We start from the raw sequence: 18,219 nt of genomic DNA, 5'->3' as shown, positions 1-18,219 counted from the left end.
GTTTACATACAGTAATGTATTAACTAAGTTGCTAAAGAAACTTTAAATAGGATTAATGTCAGTTCTCATTTTGTATTTCCTCAAGACACAATGTTAATCAAGAGATCAATGAATATGGTTAACTGTATTGATCAAAGATTGTTTGTTGCTGTGTATAGGATTATTGGCGCTTAAATGGTTTCCTGCAAGATCAGATATTTTTTGATTGCTCTTGTGGGTGTTGTTGCTGCATGTTAACATGGATTTCAGGTTCCATATTCTCAAATACAGAATTAGCCAAGATAAAAGAAGAAAGGTTACAGCTCATTAAAAAAAAAGTGAGGAAAGAAATGCTTTGGATATATTTTGAAGTCATGAGTTTCAAATTTGTATTTCACCGTACAGTTTAAAAACCCTGATAATTGGAGACCGAATTATGTTGAGTATTATTACAATTTGAATTTTCATCTGTTGCACTTCTAATTTTAATCTTTTTTTCACTTTGATATTGTTGGCAATGCTAGCAGTAATTTCCCTTTCTTTATTGCCTTTGAGTAAATGGTGTTGAGTCACTTACAGCTGGGGTAGCTTGCTAGGTCATATCAGAGGGTACTTGAGAGTCAACCACATGGGTTGTGTTTGGAGTAACGTGAACAGATCAGGTCAGTGAGCAGAATTACTTCTTTGAGAGATATCAGTTTTAAAATTCCAGTTCTTGTCAACGTTACTGTAACTGGTGGGGGGTGAGAGTTGTATTTTTCTGAATTCCAGCTTATTAATGAATTTAAGATGCAAAGCTTCTGTGATCGGATATGAATCAGGTTTTCTGGATTGTTGGTCCAGGCTTCCAGATGACTAATTTCCAGTGACATGCAAATCCCGCTTGCAAATGGAGGTATAATTTAAATGCTGTGCAAAGAAAAATAAATTTGTCAAGTAGTTTATAGTTACAAAAATATAAATGGAATTAGAACGTGAGAACAGCAAAAGAATTTTTGCTTTGTGATAATCATCATGGGGAAGGGGCGAATCGTACATCTGCCTGATTTTTTTTTGCAGTATTTCTGAGGATTTGAGCATAAGTATAGACATAAATGTCTTGTTCCAGTTATATAGGGCCTGATGAGACTACATGCAGAATATTGTGTACTGGTCTGTTATGCGTCCCAAAGGAAAGATACATTTGTAATTGAAGAGATACCATAAAGATTTTCTGTGAAGGTTAATTTTTGGGTAAGCGGGTTTATTGTGTGAGGATAGAATAACATTCTAGCACTATATCTGTGAGTTTAGAAGAATGGAATGTGAAATATACAAAATTCTTTCAGAGTTCAACAAGGTTGATGCAGAGAAGATTTTTCCTTCAGGTGGGTTGCCTAGAGCTAGTGGTCACTGAGTCAGAATAGGGGTTAGCTGTTCAGATCTGAGATAAGAAATTTCTTTGCCTTTTCAGATATAAAGGTGCTTTGAGAACTTCAGTGGCAATGACTCCACCACAGTATATAACAGCAGGTAGGTGAAGTAGTTTTTATTCATTTGTATTCCTATAATCTATTGTATCTTTGGTTTAACTGCCTTTTTACCCTTAAGAGTTCAGAGAAATTTAGTTGTATCTGTTTAGAGTTTTAACTTGGGAGAATGTATAATAGGTGAATGTTTGCCCCCATGTCATCTATGCACCTCCCTTGAAGAAAGGCTTTCACAAATCTGGTCCAAGTTCCAGCCGTACTTCCCAGTGCTGCCAGCAGTACTATTTCTTCTCTCAACTAATCTGCTGTGAAATGATTAAGAAACTAACTAAAAAGTACGAGAACATTGGAAAGTACATGTCCACCCCAGCCCCTTCAAATCTGTCCCATCAGGTTTAATTGCACTATCATCAAATATCCTTAAATAGAAAGAAAAATGATGAAATGTGTCCATTTATTTCAGCTTTTCGAGACTTATTTGAGTCAATGGATAAAACATCCTCTAGTATTCCACCTATAATTCTACTGCAGTTCCTTCACATGGCATTCCCCCAGTTTGCAGAGAAAGGGGAGCAAGGCCAGTATCTTCAGCAGGTAAGTTATGTAAAACAGCAATTTCAAATATTTTCCACTTGAATTCTTTTGAGTCCTGAAGAAGGGTCTTGGACAGAAACATTGAATATCTTTATTTTCACAGATGCTATGTGACCTGCTGAGTTCTCCAGCACTGTGTGTGTTGCTTTCAATTACCTTATTTATTACCCATCAATAATTTCCTGTTGCTTTGAATTACTCCAGTTTGTTGTGATGGGATTACCAAGATGTTGTCAGATAGGAAGCTTTGGCACTTTAAACCAGTGATGTAATTCCAGATAAGTATAGGTGTTGATATTGCCATCCCTTTGCAGTTTTTGACCTTGTATTGGCAGAGGTTGTATTTAGCGGAATACAACTTAGGTTCAGGAGATATAATTGAAGAAGTGTTGAGTTGTAGCAGTGTATTTTGAAGATTGCATAAACTACTCTATGCTCTTATTATTGTGGAAGGATCGGATATTTGGGATGAAGGGTGGAATGCCATTCTGAATGTTATGGGGTTCTTTGTGCTGCACTCACCTGCATATTTCTGATTTCTATTTAAAAGAGAAAAGGCTTTAGGAAATCGATTCATCCACAATATTTAGGTAACTCATTCAGTTGAATACTATTTGGGATATTGTTGTGGGGTCAGAACAGGTAATGCTTTTTGAAAATCAGGAGGTAGTAGTTATATCCTGCTAGAAATATTCATTGCCTGACGTGTGGCACAAATATCCTTCATCATGTTTCTGTAGTGTTGCTGCATGGTGGTTTAGTTTTTTTCTATAAACCTTTCTCCACCATCAGCACACCTGTGTATGCAAGTGATCTTCACACTGATGGTAAATGAGTAGCTATTGGCGATTAAATTGTTTTTCAGTTGTATAATAAGAATCTATATTAAGGTACCACGCTAGCATAGCAACTAGCGCGACAGTATTACAGCTCAAGGTGTTGGACTCTGGATTTTAATTCCGGCATCCTCTGTAAGAAGTTTGTCCATCTGTCCTTCCCGTGAACACATGCATTTCCTGACATTGTCCCATGACATATGGTTAGTAGGTTAATTAGTCATTGTAAGTTGTCTGCGTGATTGAGTTAGGGTTAAATAGGTGGGTTGCTGGGTGGTGTGGCTCATTGGGCTGAAGCGGTTTCTCTAAATAAATATATAAATATAATCCTCTGAATGGGAGGTCATCATTTGATTGAATTTATCCTGCTTCTCCCAGTTCTTCTGATGCCTTTGATTGATCATGGTCCTTCATTTGGGTCCTACAGTAGTACTAGTGATGTTTGGTTAAAGGGGTTCTATGTCATGTTTACATGCCGCCACCACCACCTGCAGCTGCAGTGCCTTGCTTTAATCAGTTTGTATATGACTGCTGAGTTCTGTCTATTAAATCCTGCATTTGCAGTTTAACATCCCTGTAAACGAACGTTATAGCCTTACCTGGTTAATTAATACCCTGAGTGTCAATGGTGTTCAAGGCAGAATCTTATACATAAAAACACAGAAAACATACAGCACAATACACGTCTTTCGGCACACAATGCTGTGCCGAATATGTACGTACTTTAGAAATTACCTAGGGTTACCCACAGCCATCTATTTTCCTAAGCTCCATGTACCTGTCCAGGAGTCTCTTAAGAAACCCTATCGTATCTGCCTCCACCACCGTCACTGACAGCCCATTCCACGCACTCCCACTCTCTGCGTTTTCTTGTAAAAAAAAACAACAACAACTTACCCTTGACATCTCCTCTGTACCTACTTCCAAGCACCTTAAAACTGTGCCCTGTCATGCTAGCCATTTCAGCCCTGGGAAAAAGCCTCTGATGATCCACATAATCAATGCCTCTCATCATATACACCTCTATCAGGTCACCTCTCATCCTCCACCGCTCCAAGGAGAAAAGGCTGAGTTCATTCAACCTATTCTCAGAAGGCATGCTCCCCAATCCAGGCAACATCCTTGTAAATATCCTCTGCACCCTTTCTATAGTTTCCACATCCTTCCTGTAGTGAGGTGACCAGAACTGAGCACAGTGGGGTCCGACCAGGATCCTATATAGCTGTAATGTTACCTCTCGGCTCTTAAACTCAATCCCACGGTTGATGAAGGCCAATGTACCATATGCCTTCTTAACCACAGAGTCAACCTGCGCAGCAGCTTTGAGTATCCTGTGGACTTGGACCCCAAAATCCCTCTGATCCTCCACACGACCAAGAGTCTTATCATTAATACTATATTCTGCCAACAAAATTTGACCTACCAAAATGAACCAGCTCACACTTATCTGGGTTGAACTCCATCTGCCACTTCTCAGCCCAGTTTTGCATGTCATCAATATCCCGCTGTAATCTCTGACAGCCCTCCACACTATCCACAACACCCCCAACCTTTGTGTCATCAGCAAATTTACTAACCCATCCCTCCACTTCCTCATCCAGGTCATTTATAAAAATCACGAAGAGAAGAGATCCAAGAACAGATTCCTGAAGCACACCACTGGTCACCAACCTCCATGCAGAATATGATCCATCTGCAACCACACTTTGCCTTCTGTGGGCAAGCCAATTCTGGATCCACAAAGCAAGGTCCCCTTGGATCCCATGCGTCCTTACTTTCTCAATAAGCCTTGCATGGGGTGTCTTATCAAATGCCTTGCTGAAATCCATGTACGCTACATCTTCTGCTCTACCTTCATCAATGTGTTCAGTCACATCCTCAGAAAATTCAATCAGGCTCAGAAGGCAAAACCTGCCTTTGACAAAACCATGCTGAGTATTTCTAATCATATTATGCCTCTCCAAATGTTCATATATCCTGCCTTTCAGGATCTTTTCCACCAACTTACCAACCACTGAGGTAAGACGACTCACTGGTCTATAATTTCCTGGGCTATCTCTGCTCCCTTTCTTGAATAAGGGAACAACATCTGCAACCCTCCTTTTCTGCAGCCATGACACTATCTCTGATCAGCAGTGCCACACCCCCACCTCTTTTGCCTGCCTCCCTCCCTGTCCCTTCTGAAACATCTAAAGCCTGGCACTCTAAGTAACCATTTCATTAGAGGTCTTTGTAATGGCCACATCATCATAGCTCCAAGTACTGAATCACACTCTAAGCTCACCTGCTGTGTTCATGATGCTTCTTGCATTAAAACAGACACATCTCAAATCATCGGTTTGAGTCTATCCCTTCTCTGTCACCTGCCTATCTTCCCTGTCTCACTGTCTCCAAGCTTTCTCTATTTGTGAGCCAACAGCCGCTTCCTCTGTCTCTTCAGTTCAGTTCAGTTCCCACCCCCCCCCCCCCCGCAATTCTAATTTAAACTCTCCCCAATAGCCTTAGCAAACCTTCCTGCCAGGATGTTGGTCCCCCTCAGATTCAAGTGCAACCCATTCTTTTTGTACAGGTCACGCTTGGCCAAAAGAGGTCCCAATGATCCAGAAATCTAAATCCCTGTATGTTTTGTTTGATCATCAAAACACCAATTATCTTTCCCCATCTTTCCTTGAAAAGATTTGTACTTTTTAGTATTGGTGATAAAACTGAGCTTTAAATAAATTTTAAATTGTGGAATTAGACTTTAATTTTATTAGAAGATTGCATTCGCTGATTGTTTTTCCTAATTATTTTCCAGGTGAATGTAATTTAAAATAACAGATGGAATATTTGTCCAAATCGATCTCCTTCCCTCCTTTTCAGTTACAGTGATATTAAGCTTATTCCATCAAGCATTTTCCATTTAGAAAATGAGCCAGTGTCTCTTTTTCACCTGAAATGGATATCAGAGCTTTAGAGTTCAATTCTATGAGAAGTTTCTATGTTCTCCCTGTGACTGCATAGGTTTCCTCTGGGTTTTCCTGTTTCCTCCCCCAGTCAAAAGATGTACTGGGTTATAGGTTAATCGGTCATTGTAAATTGTCCTGTGATTAGGCCAGTGTTAAATGGGTGGGTTTGCTGGGAGGTACAGCTCTTTGGGCTAGAAAAGCCTGTCCTATGCTATTATCTCTAAATAGATTTTAAAAATCTAAAATTCAGCAAGTTTGATTCAATAATATTTATCCCAATATGCATTGTGGGCTTTGTCTAATTAATTCCTTTGTAAAAACAACTTGTTGGTTCTTCTGCAAATGCAAGAGATTCTGCTGATAACCGGAAATTCAGAGCAACACACACAAAATGTTGGAGGAACTCAGTAGTGTCCTGGTGAAAGGTCTCATCCCAATATTTCCAATATTTATTCGTTTCCATAGATGCTGTCTAACCTGTTGAGTTTTTCCAGCATTTGTTCCCTTTTTTTTGGTATCGATTTACCTATTCAAATTATTAAGCACAGATTGCTTATAGCACCTGGAAATTTTACTGTAACAGAATACATTAAGAAATCTGCATTAAAAACACATGAATTAATTAAAATATTTAAGGCAGTGACAAGTTATATCGAGCTTCCCAAGTTGACTCTTGCATCTTTGTTTATCTTTGCAGTTAAATATTAGGGACATTCAGCTGCAATGTAAGCAGCTTCTCTTTGACGTTCTAATAATTATATGGAAAAAATATGGTACTTAGAACTTTGAGGTTTAAAGTACCTCAGATGAACGATTTATTGGAAAATAAATCTGACTTGAGCTGGTTTGCTTTCAACAAATTACCAACCAGGGTAATTTAGGAGTTCAAGATTGTCTATTCATTAAATGCATGAAAGTACAAAATAAAATGTTTTTGAAGATGTAAAGCCTGTGACATTTCTAATAGTCCATTTATGTATCCTTTCCAGGATGCTAATGAGTGTTGGGTACAGATCATGAGGGTGCTGCAACAGAAGCTTGACCCTTTGGAATCAGATGCACCATTGGAGGTATAAGTGTAGTTAATATAGCTCATTTAATGTGATATTGTTGCAAGTTCTCATAGCTAAGTTCGAGAAAGACTTTGATTAAAATTTGATATATGGATCTCAAACTGTTTGAATAATGCTACTATTCTCTCTCACCTCTCATGAAGTTGTTATTTTTTTTGTTGTTGAAATTGTTCTATTATTGCATCATAGGTCTTTGACCAGTACAGTTGTGAACATGGTGAATGCAGGCAATATTGTACAATAGGGAATACAGTTGAATATGTATTTAACCAATGTCAATAGGATGAGGATAAATTTTTTTAGCCAGAGGGTCATGGATTTATGGAATTCATTGCCATGTACAGCTGTGGAGGCCCGATCATTGAGGGTGTTTAAGGAGGAGATTGATAGGTATCTAATTAGTCAGGGTATCAAGGGATATGGGGGACAAGGCTGGAAATTGGAACTAGATGGGAGAATAGTTTAGCTCATGGTGGAGTGGCAGAGCAGACTCTGGGCCGAATGTCTTACTTCTGCTCCTTTGTCTTGTGATCTTATGTATTTCCAATAATGATTAGAAGTGATGATATTGGCTTCTCTCCTCCACCTCTGCCTTCTTCCCTCTCATATTGGTATATTATAGCTTTATACAGCTTAAAACTATACAGAATTGGGTTAGAGAAAAGTAACCCATAACCAGCCCACCTATTGTCAGGCCACTCAGCACAAACAAAATAGCAGCTGGAAATTTTGACTACTTAACTAATCAGGCACATTTTGCACCATTGAGAGTCTGTAGATTCAAGTGATGTTTGGAATTTCTCTCAATTTATATTAGAATGTACACAATTTATGGAACAAGGTAAATGATCTTGTAGTGCAGTTAGATGTTGGTAGGCATGACATATGTGCATCACTGAGTAGTGACTGAAAGAAGATCATAGTTGGGAGATTAACATCCAAGTATACACATTGTATCGAAAGGATAGGTGGTATGCAGTGGGGTTGGGGTGGCTCTATTGGGGAAAAAATGAAATCAAATCCTTGGAAAGGTGACACAGGATCAGAAGATGTAGAATCCTGTGGTTAAAAACTGAGAGAATAGCAAGACCCCGATAGGCATTGTACACAGGCCTCTGAACAATAGGCAAGATGTGGTCTACAAATTACAATGGAATATAGAGAAAATGCATATCAAAGGGGCAATGTTATGATAGGGGGATTTCAGTATGCAGATAGACAGGGAAAACCAGTTGGTGCTGGATCCCCAAGTGAGAGAATGTAGAATGCTTATGAGGTGGCTTTTTAGAGCAGCTTGTGTTTGAGCCTTCTAGCTATTCAGGATTGTGTGTTGAGAAGCATACTGGATTTGATTAGGAAACTTAAGCTAAAGGAACCCTCAGGAGACTGTGATAGACTGTGGTATGATAGACTTCACCCTGCAATTTGAGAGGTAGAAGCTAAAGTCAGTTGTATCAGTATTACAGTGGAGAAAAGGAAATTACAGGAACATGAGCTAGGAGCTGGCCAAAGTTGATTGGAAGGGGACACTAGCCGGGATGATGGCAAAACAGCAATGGCGAGAGTTTCTGAAGGCAATTTGAAAGGTGCAGGATAGATGCATTATGAAGAAGTAGTATTCTAAAGGCAGAATAACATACCCATGGCTGACAGGGAAAGTCAACATGAGGCAAAAAAGAGGACATATTATAGAGCAAACATTTGTGAGAAGTTAGAGAATTGGGAAGCTTTTAAATATCAACAGAAGGCAACTTTTAAAAAAAAAAAGCCATAAGGAGGGAAAAGGTGAAATATAAAGGTAAGCTAGCCAACAATATTAAAGAGCATAACAAAGGTACATAAAGAGTAAAAGAGAGGTACGAGTAGGTATTGGACTGTTGAAAAATGACGCTGGAAAGGTTGTAATGGAGAGCCAGGAAATGACGGGTGGACAGAATAAGTATATTGTATCAGTCTTCACTGTGAAGGACACTCGCAGTATGCCAGAAGTTCAAGAGCGAAAGAGACAAAACTGAATGAAGTTGCTATCACTAGGGTGAAAGTGCTTCAGAAACTTAAAAAGGCCTGAAGGTGGATAAGTCATCTGGACTGGATGGACTACACCCCAGGGTTCTGAAAGAGGTGGCTGGGAAGATAGTGGAAGCATTGGCAATGACCTTTCAAGAATCACTAGATTTTAGCATGGTCCAAAGGACTGGAAAATTGCAAATGTCACTCCACTCTTCAGGAAGGGAGGGAGGCAGAAGAAAGAAAATTATAGTAGTTGGGAAGATTTTGGAATCAGTTGTCAAGGATGAGGTTTTGGGGTACTGGAGGCACATGATAAAATATGCCGAAGTCAACATGGTTTCCTTAAGGAAAAATCTTGACTGACAAATCTGCTGGAATCTTTGAGGAAATAACAAGTAGAATAGACAAAGGAGAATCGGTGGATGCTGTGTACTTGGAATTTTAGTAGGCCTCTGACAAGGTGCCCAACGTGAGATTGCTTAACAAGTTAAGTGCCCATGGTATTACAGGGAATATACTAGCATGTACAGAGGATTCGCTGACTGGCCAGAGGAAGAGAATGGGAATAAACATTGCCTTTTCTGGTTGGCCGTTTGGTGACCAGGGACCACTTGTGCTGGGACTGATTCTTGTTGTGTTATGTGTCAGTGATTTGGATGACAGAACTCATGGCTTTGGGGCCAAGTTTGCGGACAATATAAAGGCAGGTGGAGGGTCAGGCCAGTTACAGAAGGACTTAAGCAGGTTTGGAGAATGGGCAAAGAAGTGGCAGATGGAATACAGTGTCGGGAAATGTATGGTCATGTACTTTGGTAGAAGGAACAAAGCGTAGACTATCTTCTGAACGGACAGAAAATTCAGAAATCTGAGGTGCAAAGTGACTTGGGAGTCCTCAGGCAAGATTCCTTCAAGATCAACTTTCAGGTTAAGGCAGTGATGAGGAAGGTAAATGCAATGTTAGCATTCATTTTGAGAGGACTAGAATATAAAAGCAAGGACGTATTACTGAGACTTTATAAGGCATTGGTGAAGCCTCACTTAGAGTATTGTGAGCAGTTTTGGGCCACTTATCTAAAAAAGGGTGTGCTGACATTGGGGCAAGTTCAGAGGTGGTTCATAAGAATGATTCTGGGAATGAAAGGGTTATCATATGAGGAGTGTTTGATCACTCTGGGCTTGTACTTACTAGAATTAAGGAGAATGAAGGGGAATCACATTGAAACCTATCGAATATTGAAAGATCTAGATAGAGTGGATGTGAAGAGGATATTTCCTATGGTGTGGGAGTCTAGGACCAGAGGGCACTGCCTTAGAATAGAGAGATGTCCATTTTTCCAGAGACTGGTGAATATATGGAATTTGTTGCCGCAGGCAACTGTGGAGGCTGGGTCTGTGGGTGCATTTGAGGCAGAGGTTCGTAGATTCTTTATTAGTCAGTACATAAAAGGTTATGGGGAGAAGGCTGGAGAATGGGTTGAGAGGGGAAAGTGGATCAGCCATGATGAAATGGCGGAGCAGTCTCAATGGCCTAATTCTCCCCCATACTTTATGATTGTTATGGCCTAATTGATTTGGCTTTATCTATAGAATCAATAAGAATTAGAATGGAGTAAGGATGGAATTTTCATGTTGGAGTATAAAATTCTAGATAAGGTAAATCAGCAAGCAAAGCTAGTTGCGCATTCAAAATTTGTGAAAAATTGCATTGAACCTGAATGAAGCTGAGTACTTTGTTAATTTTTATTGAGGGAGAATTGATGGCAAAAGAAGTCACTTGGAGCAGTAGTGTGCAGCTATTATCTTGTCCAGGACAGGGTTGGGTTAGGTGGATACAAATTAACATTTCACATTATTTATGGGGTTACACACATAAAATAACAATACATAACCAGACTTTGAATCGTGTATGAAAACATAAATGTTGGAGGTTAATAGCAGACTTATTTCTGAATAGATTATTACAAGCTAATAACGGATGTATTTCTTAAAATACAAGTAACTGTGCCTGATCTTTTTGTTTTGAAATCCATTTTATAGCCCTTAAGTTGTGGAGTCAATAACAGCTGAACTGTTGATTCAATCTACATCTCATTGCTTTAAAAATTTTAACTGCATCTTTTTAACATTTAATATAGAAAAATTATGAGTTACAGTATATTGGACATCCATTGTTATGTCTTGGTTCATTGGAGATTTAAATAAATGAAAGTGCTGCCTTTGTTGTGATTGGAATCAAAACAGCCAATAATCTCTAAGCCAGTGTCAGACCCAAACATTGAATTTTGGTTACTGGATTTCCCTCCCCATCAAATGATCTGTGAATTTAAATACATTTGAAATTAACAAATTAACAATCTTTTACAATTAACAAAGCTTAGACCTAAATATATTATTTCTCAAACTTTGCAAGCTAATATTTACCTAGAATAACCATTATTCTTCTCTGTAGACTAATTCAGAGGGAGCAGCAGTTTCAACATCGAAGAAAAATTTTATTGATCAGTTCTTCGGAATAGAATATGAAACGTCGTATCCTTTTCTTAAAATTAAATCCAGAGTAAAGCTGTTGGGGAAACCTCTTCTAGAGGAAACAGTAGAGTTTTTTTTGTTGCATGACTTAAATGTAATTATTGTGCTGTAGCAATAGTGGTAGAAATATGGACAAACTCTTGATTTCCAGTTGAGTTTGTCTTATTTGCAAATTGAAAACATTGGGCAAGAGGTTTAATTATTAGTACTTAGTCCATATACCCCAGGCTACTGTGGGAGGGAAGGGAGGAGATTGTTGATCCTTTAGCAATGATCTTTGTATCATCAATGGGGACAGGAGAGGTTCAGGAGGATTGCAGATGTTCCCTTATTCAAGAAAGGAAGTAGAGATCCAGGAAATTATAGACCAGTGAGTCTTACTTCAGTGGTTGGTAAGTTGACGGAGAAGATCCTGAGAGGCAGGATATATAAACATTTGGAGAGGCGTAATGTGATTAAGAATAATCAGCATGGCTTTGTCAAAGGCAGGTTGTTCCTTATGAGCCGATTGCATTTTTTGAGGATGTGACAAAACATATTGATGAAGATAGAGCAGTAGATGTAGTGTATATGGATTTCAGCGAGGCATTTGATAAGGTACTCCATGCAAGGCTTATTGAGAAAGTAAGGAGGCATGGAATCCAAGAGGACCTTGCTTTGTGGATCCAGAATTGTCTTGCTCACAGAAGGTAAAGAGTGGTTGTAGCGGGTCATATCCTGCATGGAGGTCGGTGACCAGTGGTGTGCCTCAGGAATCTGTTCTGGGACCCCTTCTCTTTGTGATTTTTATAAATGACCTGGATGAGGAAGTGGAGAGATGGATTAGTAAATTTGCTGATGACACAAAGGTTAGGGGTGTTGTGGATAGTGTGGAAGATGGTCGGAGGTTACAGCGGGACATCAATAGGATGCAAAACTGGGCTGAGAAGTGGCAGATGGAGTTCAACCCAGATAAGTGTGAGCTGGTTCATTTTGGTAGGTCAAATATGATGGCAGAATATAGTATTAATGGTAAGACACTTGGCAGTGTGGAGGATCAGAGTGATTTTAGGGTGCGAGTCCGTAGGACACTCGAAGCTGCTGCGTAGGTTGTGTGGTTAAGAAGGCATACGGTGCATTGGGCTTTCATCAACCGTGGGATTGAGTTTAAGAGCTGAGAGGTAATGTTGCAGCTATATAGCACCCTGGTCAGACCCTACTTGGGAGTACTCTACTCAGTTCTGGTCTCCTCACTACAGGAAGGATGTGTAAACTATAGAAAGGTGCAGGGGAGACTTACAAGGCTGTTGCCTGGGTTGTGGAGCATGCCCTATGAGAATAGGTTGAGTGAACATGGCCTTTTCTCCTTGGAGTGACAGAGGATGAGAGGTGACCTGATAGAGGTGTATAAGATGATGAGAGGCATTGATCATGTGGATAGTCAGAGACTTTTTCCCAGGGCTGAAATGGCTAACATGAGAGGGCACAGTTTTAAACTGCTTGGAAGTAGGTACAGAGGACATGTCAGGGGTAAGTTTTTTATGCAGAGAGAGATGAGTGCATGGAATAGACCGTCGGCAACGGTGGTGGAGGCGGATACGATAGGGTCTTTTAAGAGACTCCTGGATAGGTACATAGAGCTTAGAAAAATAGATGGCTATGGGTAACCCCAGGTAATTTCTAAAGTACGTACAAATTTGGCACAGCGTCGTGGGCCGAAGGGCCTGTATTGTGCTGTGGGTTTTCTATGTTAAACCACTGTGTTCCTCAGCTGGAATGCCTGTCTTCTGATTTACTGTGTGCCAATAATTTGCTGCTGAGCTGACTGTAGAACTCAACAAGTTAGCATTGCTCTACTGATTTTGTGCCTTTCCTGCCCTCCTGTCTCCTGCACATGACCATTCTGATGCACTTATTCAGGCCAGAGCGTAGTGAAAAGCAGGTAGGCAAGTAAGTCATTGGTGGAAGTTGGCATTCTCTGCTGTACTTGGATGTATACTTTGTAATTTACTGGATCAAATCATCTTTGACGTCCATTTATCCATAAATCCCCCCCCCCCACACACAGAAGGTAAAGAGTATTTGTAGTTACATCCTGGCACTCCAGACTTCATAAATAACTTATCAGTCCACGCTCTTGTTTTTCATGTTTCTAAAGTATTTTTTAAAAGTTTATTGCAATTGAAGCATCAATTATGTGGCTTATTAGTTTTTATGAATATCATGCACTCCAAAAGGATTGGTTCGCTAAGATCTAGTCATTTCTCTCTGCCTCCTTAGAGGTAGAGTAGAATGTTGATTTCCTTTTCCCTGAAAAGTTATAGGCTCTTTGCTATGTTAGTTATTATCTGTAAATGTTTACTTCATTTAAAATGGTCTTAAGCTTAAAATATAAGATCTTGCCATCGGCAATGAGAAGGCAAGGAATAGCTTCTTTGATTATACCTAATCCCTTTATGTCATTGCACCATCTGTTATTGTCACTTTATATCATTAGATTATCTGCCCCATTTTAATTCACACCCCTCTCCTTGCCAATCTCAAGCAACCTCTCCGTCTTGACTTCGGGCTAACTGGATAACAGAACTAATATTAGTCTTTCTGAATAAAGTGAACTGCCTGTGGAAATGCCACAAAGAGTAGCTTTCTCTTAATGTGGTCTGGGGCTAAATTTTAGAAAAGCTTCCTAGTCTGGGTGGATACTGCATTTCATCACTTTGCTGCCCTGATATACTTTTAATGGCCACTGTCAAGCACTGAATTTATCAAAACTTCAGACTCCTTCCAAAAACACCTACATTGTGTCTGGTAAGATTTTTTTTGTCAAGATCTTTGAACTACAGTTTTATGTGAAAAATCAGCGTGCGTTAATTTAGTCTGTCTTGTTATTTGTTACACTTCGCAGGTCAGTATAGCTTTTGAGAAACAGTAACCTTGTAAGCAGTTTTCAAGGGCACTTGAAGGTAAGACTAGACACTTGTTGAAAAGGCTATGTTGTACAAAGCCTTGACAGTCTTGTGTTCAAAGACTGAGGATGGAAGAAACTATTGAGGACAGGTTTATTTATAAGAAGTTTCAATTGGTTAAACTTTTTCAACTTCTCCAGTGTTTACTGAAACTGTAAGATTTTAATCTTTATGATACATGGAGTTTTTCATCTTTGGCTTTGACAGATCAGTCTTTCAGATTCTTCCTTAACTGTCATAAAGCATGAAGTGTACAGAGGCTGAAGATGAGGAGGTAACAAAGGGCAAAGAAACGCAGCTTCAGCTTAGTTGTTTCATTAATCAGGAGGTCAAATATCTATTTACTGGGCTAAAGCTGGTATGTATCAAAAATTCACATTTTCAAAGATTTCTAAATTATGAAATGGGATCAAAATTATTTTACCTTTTTATTCAGGTTTTTAATGTTTTTCTTGTAATTACAAGTATTTCATTTTTTGTGAGTTACAAATTACCTAAGTATTGGCAAAACCACATCAATTCTAGTAGCTCTCAAAGTAACTTTTATTTTTAACGTTTCAGCGTCTTCAAGAAGAGATCACCAAGCATTCTCCTACATTGCAAAGAAATGCCTTGTATATCAAATCTGTAAGTGTAGTATCATAAATTAGTATGTTTGAAAATGAAAAGAGCATTTGGCAGTTGTTTTCCAGTTGATTAAATATGATCTTTAAAAAAAATTGGATTATTTGAAAACTGCTGTTATGTTTCTAAAATATGTTGATATTTCATGGTTGACAGGCCTTTGTGTTTATTCAGTGACCTGTATGTTACTTTCATCAGGGTCCTTTTTATCCTTGAAGTTTCCTAACTCTAGATCTTGTGATCCTATGTCACTTCTTGCCAAAAATTTTATTTTATTTTTAACCAGAGCTAGTCCACCTGCCTTGCCTATTCAATAGGATGTGTATTCATGGATATTTAGTTCTCAGCCAGGATCGTCTTTCAACCACAACTGTTTATTTCTACAACGCCATACCTGCCAAATTCTATCTACACTATAGGCTCATCCCTTCTCCTCGAACCTTACTCCCTCTGAATGCACTGCCCTCCACTTTCTTCACACCATTCCCAACCTTACCATCAGACCCACAGACAAAAAGGGCACTGTTGTAGTGTGGTGGGCTGACCTCTACCTTGCTGAGGCCAAATAGCAACTCTCACACATCTGCTCATACCCACTGACAGCGATGCAGGTGGATGTTTCCCTGGTATCATGGATTCTTGATTACCTGACTGGCAGACCACAGTACGTGTGCTTGCAACGCTGTGTGTCCGACAGAGTGATCAGCAGCACTGGGGCTCCACAGGGGACTCTCTTGTCTCCCTTTCTCTTCACCATTTACACCTCGGACTTCAACTACTGCACAGAGTCTTGTCATCTTCAGAAGTTTTCCGATGACTCTGCCATAGTTGGATGCATCAGCGAGGAAGATGAGGTTGAGTACAGGGCTACGGTAGGAAATTTTGTCACATGGTGTGAGCGGAAATACCTGCAGCTTAATGTGAAAAAGACTAAGGAGCTGGTGGTAGACCTGAGGAGAGCTAAGGTACCGGTGACCCCTGTTTCCATCCAGGGGGTCAGTGTGGACATGGTGGAGGATTACAAATACCTGGGGATACGAATTGTCAATAAACTGGACTGGTCAAAGAACACTGAGGCTGTCTACAAGAAGGGTCAGAGCCGTCTCTGTTTCCTGAGGAGACTGAGGTCCTTTAACATCTGCCGGACGATGCTGAGGATGTTCTACGAGTCTGTGGTGGCCAGTGCTATCATGTTTGCTGTTGTGTGTTGGGGCAGCAGGCTGAGGGTAGCAGACACCAACAGAATGAACAAACTTATTCGTAAGGCCAGTGATGTTGTCGGGATGGAACTGGACTCTCTCACGGTGGTGTCTAAAAAGAGGATGCTGTCTAAGTTGCATGCCATCTTGGTCAATGTCTCCCATCAACTACATAATGTACTGGGTGAGCACAGGAGTACATTCAGCCAGAGACTCATTCCTCCAAGATGCAGCACAGGGCGTCATAGGAAGTCATTCCTGCCTGTGGCCATCAAACTTTACAACTCCTCCCTTGGAGGGTCAGACACCCTGTGCCGATAGACTGGTCCTGGACTTATTTCATAATTTACATATTATTATTTAACTATTTATGGTTCTATGACTATTTATTATTTATGGTGCAACTGTAACGAAAACCAATTTCCCCCTGTGATCAATAAAGTATGACTATGAAGATTTGGCATGACATCTAAAGCTCTGACTAATTTCTACAGATGTGTAGTGAAGAGTATATTGACTGGCTGCATCATGGCCTAGTATGGAAACAACAACGCCTTTGAACAGAAAAACCTACAAAAAGCAGTGGATATAGCCCAGTCCATCAAGGGTAAAGCTCTCCCCAGCACTGAGCACATCTACACAAAGCACTGTTACAGTATAGCAGCATCCATCAGCAAGGACCCCAACAACCCAGGCTATGCTCTCTGTTCACTGTTGCCATCAGGAAGAAGGTAGAGGAGCATCAGAACCCACACCATCAGGTTCAGGAACAGTTATTACCCCTCAACCATCAAGCTCTTGAACCAATGGGGATAATTTCACTCAACTTTACTCAGCTCATCACTGAACCGTTCTCATAACCTATGTTTGCGAAAGGTGGTGAGAGTGGACAAATAAATGAGGCCAAAAAAGGAAAGATAATCACTTTCTAACCATTCAGAAAGATATGCTGGTGTTGGAGAGGGTCTGAGGGAAGTTTATGACAATTGAACCCAAAGTACCAAGGATATCTTTCGGGAGCGGTGTCTCAGGAAGGCAGTGTCCATTATTAAGAACCTCCAGCACCCAGGGCATGCCGTTTTCTCACTATTACCATCAGGTAGGAGATACAGAAACCTGAAGGCCCACACTCAGTGATTCAGGAACAGCTTCTTCCCCTCTGCCATCTGATTCCTAAATGAACATTGAAACTTTGGTCACTACCTCACATTTTTTAGCATACAGTATTTCTGTTTTTGCATATTTTTAAAATCTATTCAATATAGGTAATTGATTTACTTGTTTATTTATTATTATAGTTTATTTTATTTTTTTTCCTCTCTGCTAGATTATGTAGTGCATTGAACTGCTGCTGCTAAGTTAACAAATCTCACGTCACATGCTAAACCTGATTCTGATTCTGATCCTGGCGATGAAAGGATTAATATATGAGCAACACTTGATAGCTTTAGGCCTGTATTCGCTTGAGTTTAGAAGGTCAGATCTCATTGAAACCGACAGAATATTGAAATGGCTTAGATAGAGTGAAAGTGGAGAGGATGTTTCCAGTATGGTGGGGGAGTCCAGAACCAGAGGGCAGAATCCTCAGAATGAAAAGCAGAGGGTGAAATCTGGAATTAATTGCCACAGGTGGCTATGGAGGCCAAGTATGGTGTATTTAAGGTGGAGGTTGAAGGTTTTTGGTAACAAAGGTTATAGGGTGAAGGCTGGAGAATGGGTTTGAAAGGAAGAGTAAATTGGCCATGATTGAACAATGGAGCAGACTCAAGGCTGAATGGCCTAATACTGCCACGATGTTTTCTAACCTTCTGGAGTTAAGAGAAGTAGATGGCATATTATCCACAACATTGAGCTAAGTTGCAAAGTCTCCATATTGATTGCTATTTATCCATGGCTCCAGTAGGGATTGATGAATACTGTTCAGATTTCTCCCCTGCCCCTTCTGTCAAATTTGGGAATGCTGTAGCCAGTTGATCAGCCCTTCTTCCAGCTCTGGTTGAAACCTATAAGCAA

General features: G+C 39.9%; 1 protein-coding gene across 3 annotated transcripts in view; it reads left to right on the top strand.

Annotated features, from left to right (window-relative positions):
- The window catches only part of usp14 (ubiquitin specific peptidase 14 (tRNA-guanine transglycosylase)), a 62,840-nt gene that overhangs the window by 19,303 nt on the left and 25,318 nt on the right, over positions 1 to 18,219 (top strand). For all 3 annotated transcript variants that reach the window (XM_072255716.1, XM_072255706.1, XM_072255722.1), the window contains 6 exons: positions 1,433 to 1,491; positions 1,912 to 2,042; positions 6,816 to 6,896; positions 11,359 to 11,438; positions 14,627 to 14,741; positions 14,945 to 15,010. In XM_072255716.1, coding sequence (XP_072111817.1) covers positions 1,433 to 1,491; positions 1,912 to 2,042; positions 6,816 to 6,896; positions 11,359 to 11,438; positions 14,627 to 14,741; positions 14,945 to 15,010 — 532 coding nt within the window. The remainder of the gene's footprint in view (positions 1 to 1,432; positions 1,492 to 1,911; positions 2,043 to 6,815; positions 6,897 to 11,358; positions 11,439 to 14,626; positions 14,742 to 14,944; positions 15,011 to 18,219) is intronic.

This window comes from Mobula birostris, chromosome 1, assembly GCF_030028105.1.
Source record: "Mobula birostris isolate sMobBir1 chromosome 1, sMobBir1.hap1, whole genome shotgun sequence".
In the NCBI taxonomy this organism is placed as follows: domain Eukaryota; kingdom Metazoa; phylum Chordata; class Chondrichthyes; order Myliobatiformes; family Myliobatidae; genus Mobula; species Mobula birostris.
Note: the sequence above shows the minus strand (reverse complement) of the source record. Positions and strands in the feature narration are given on the sequence as shown.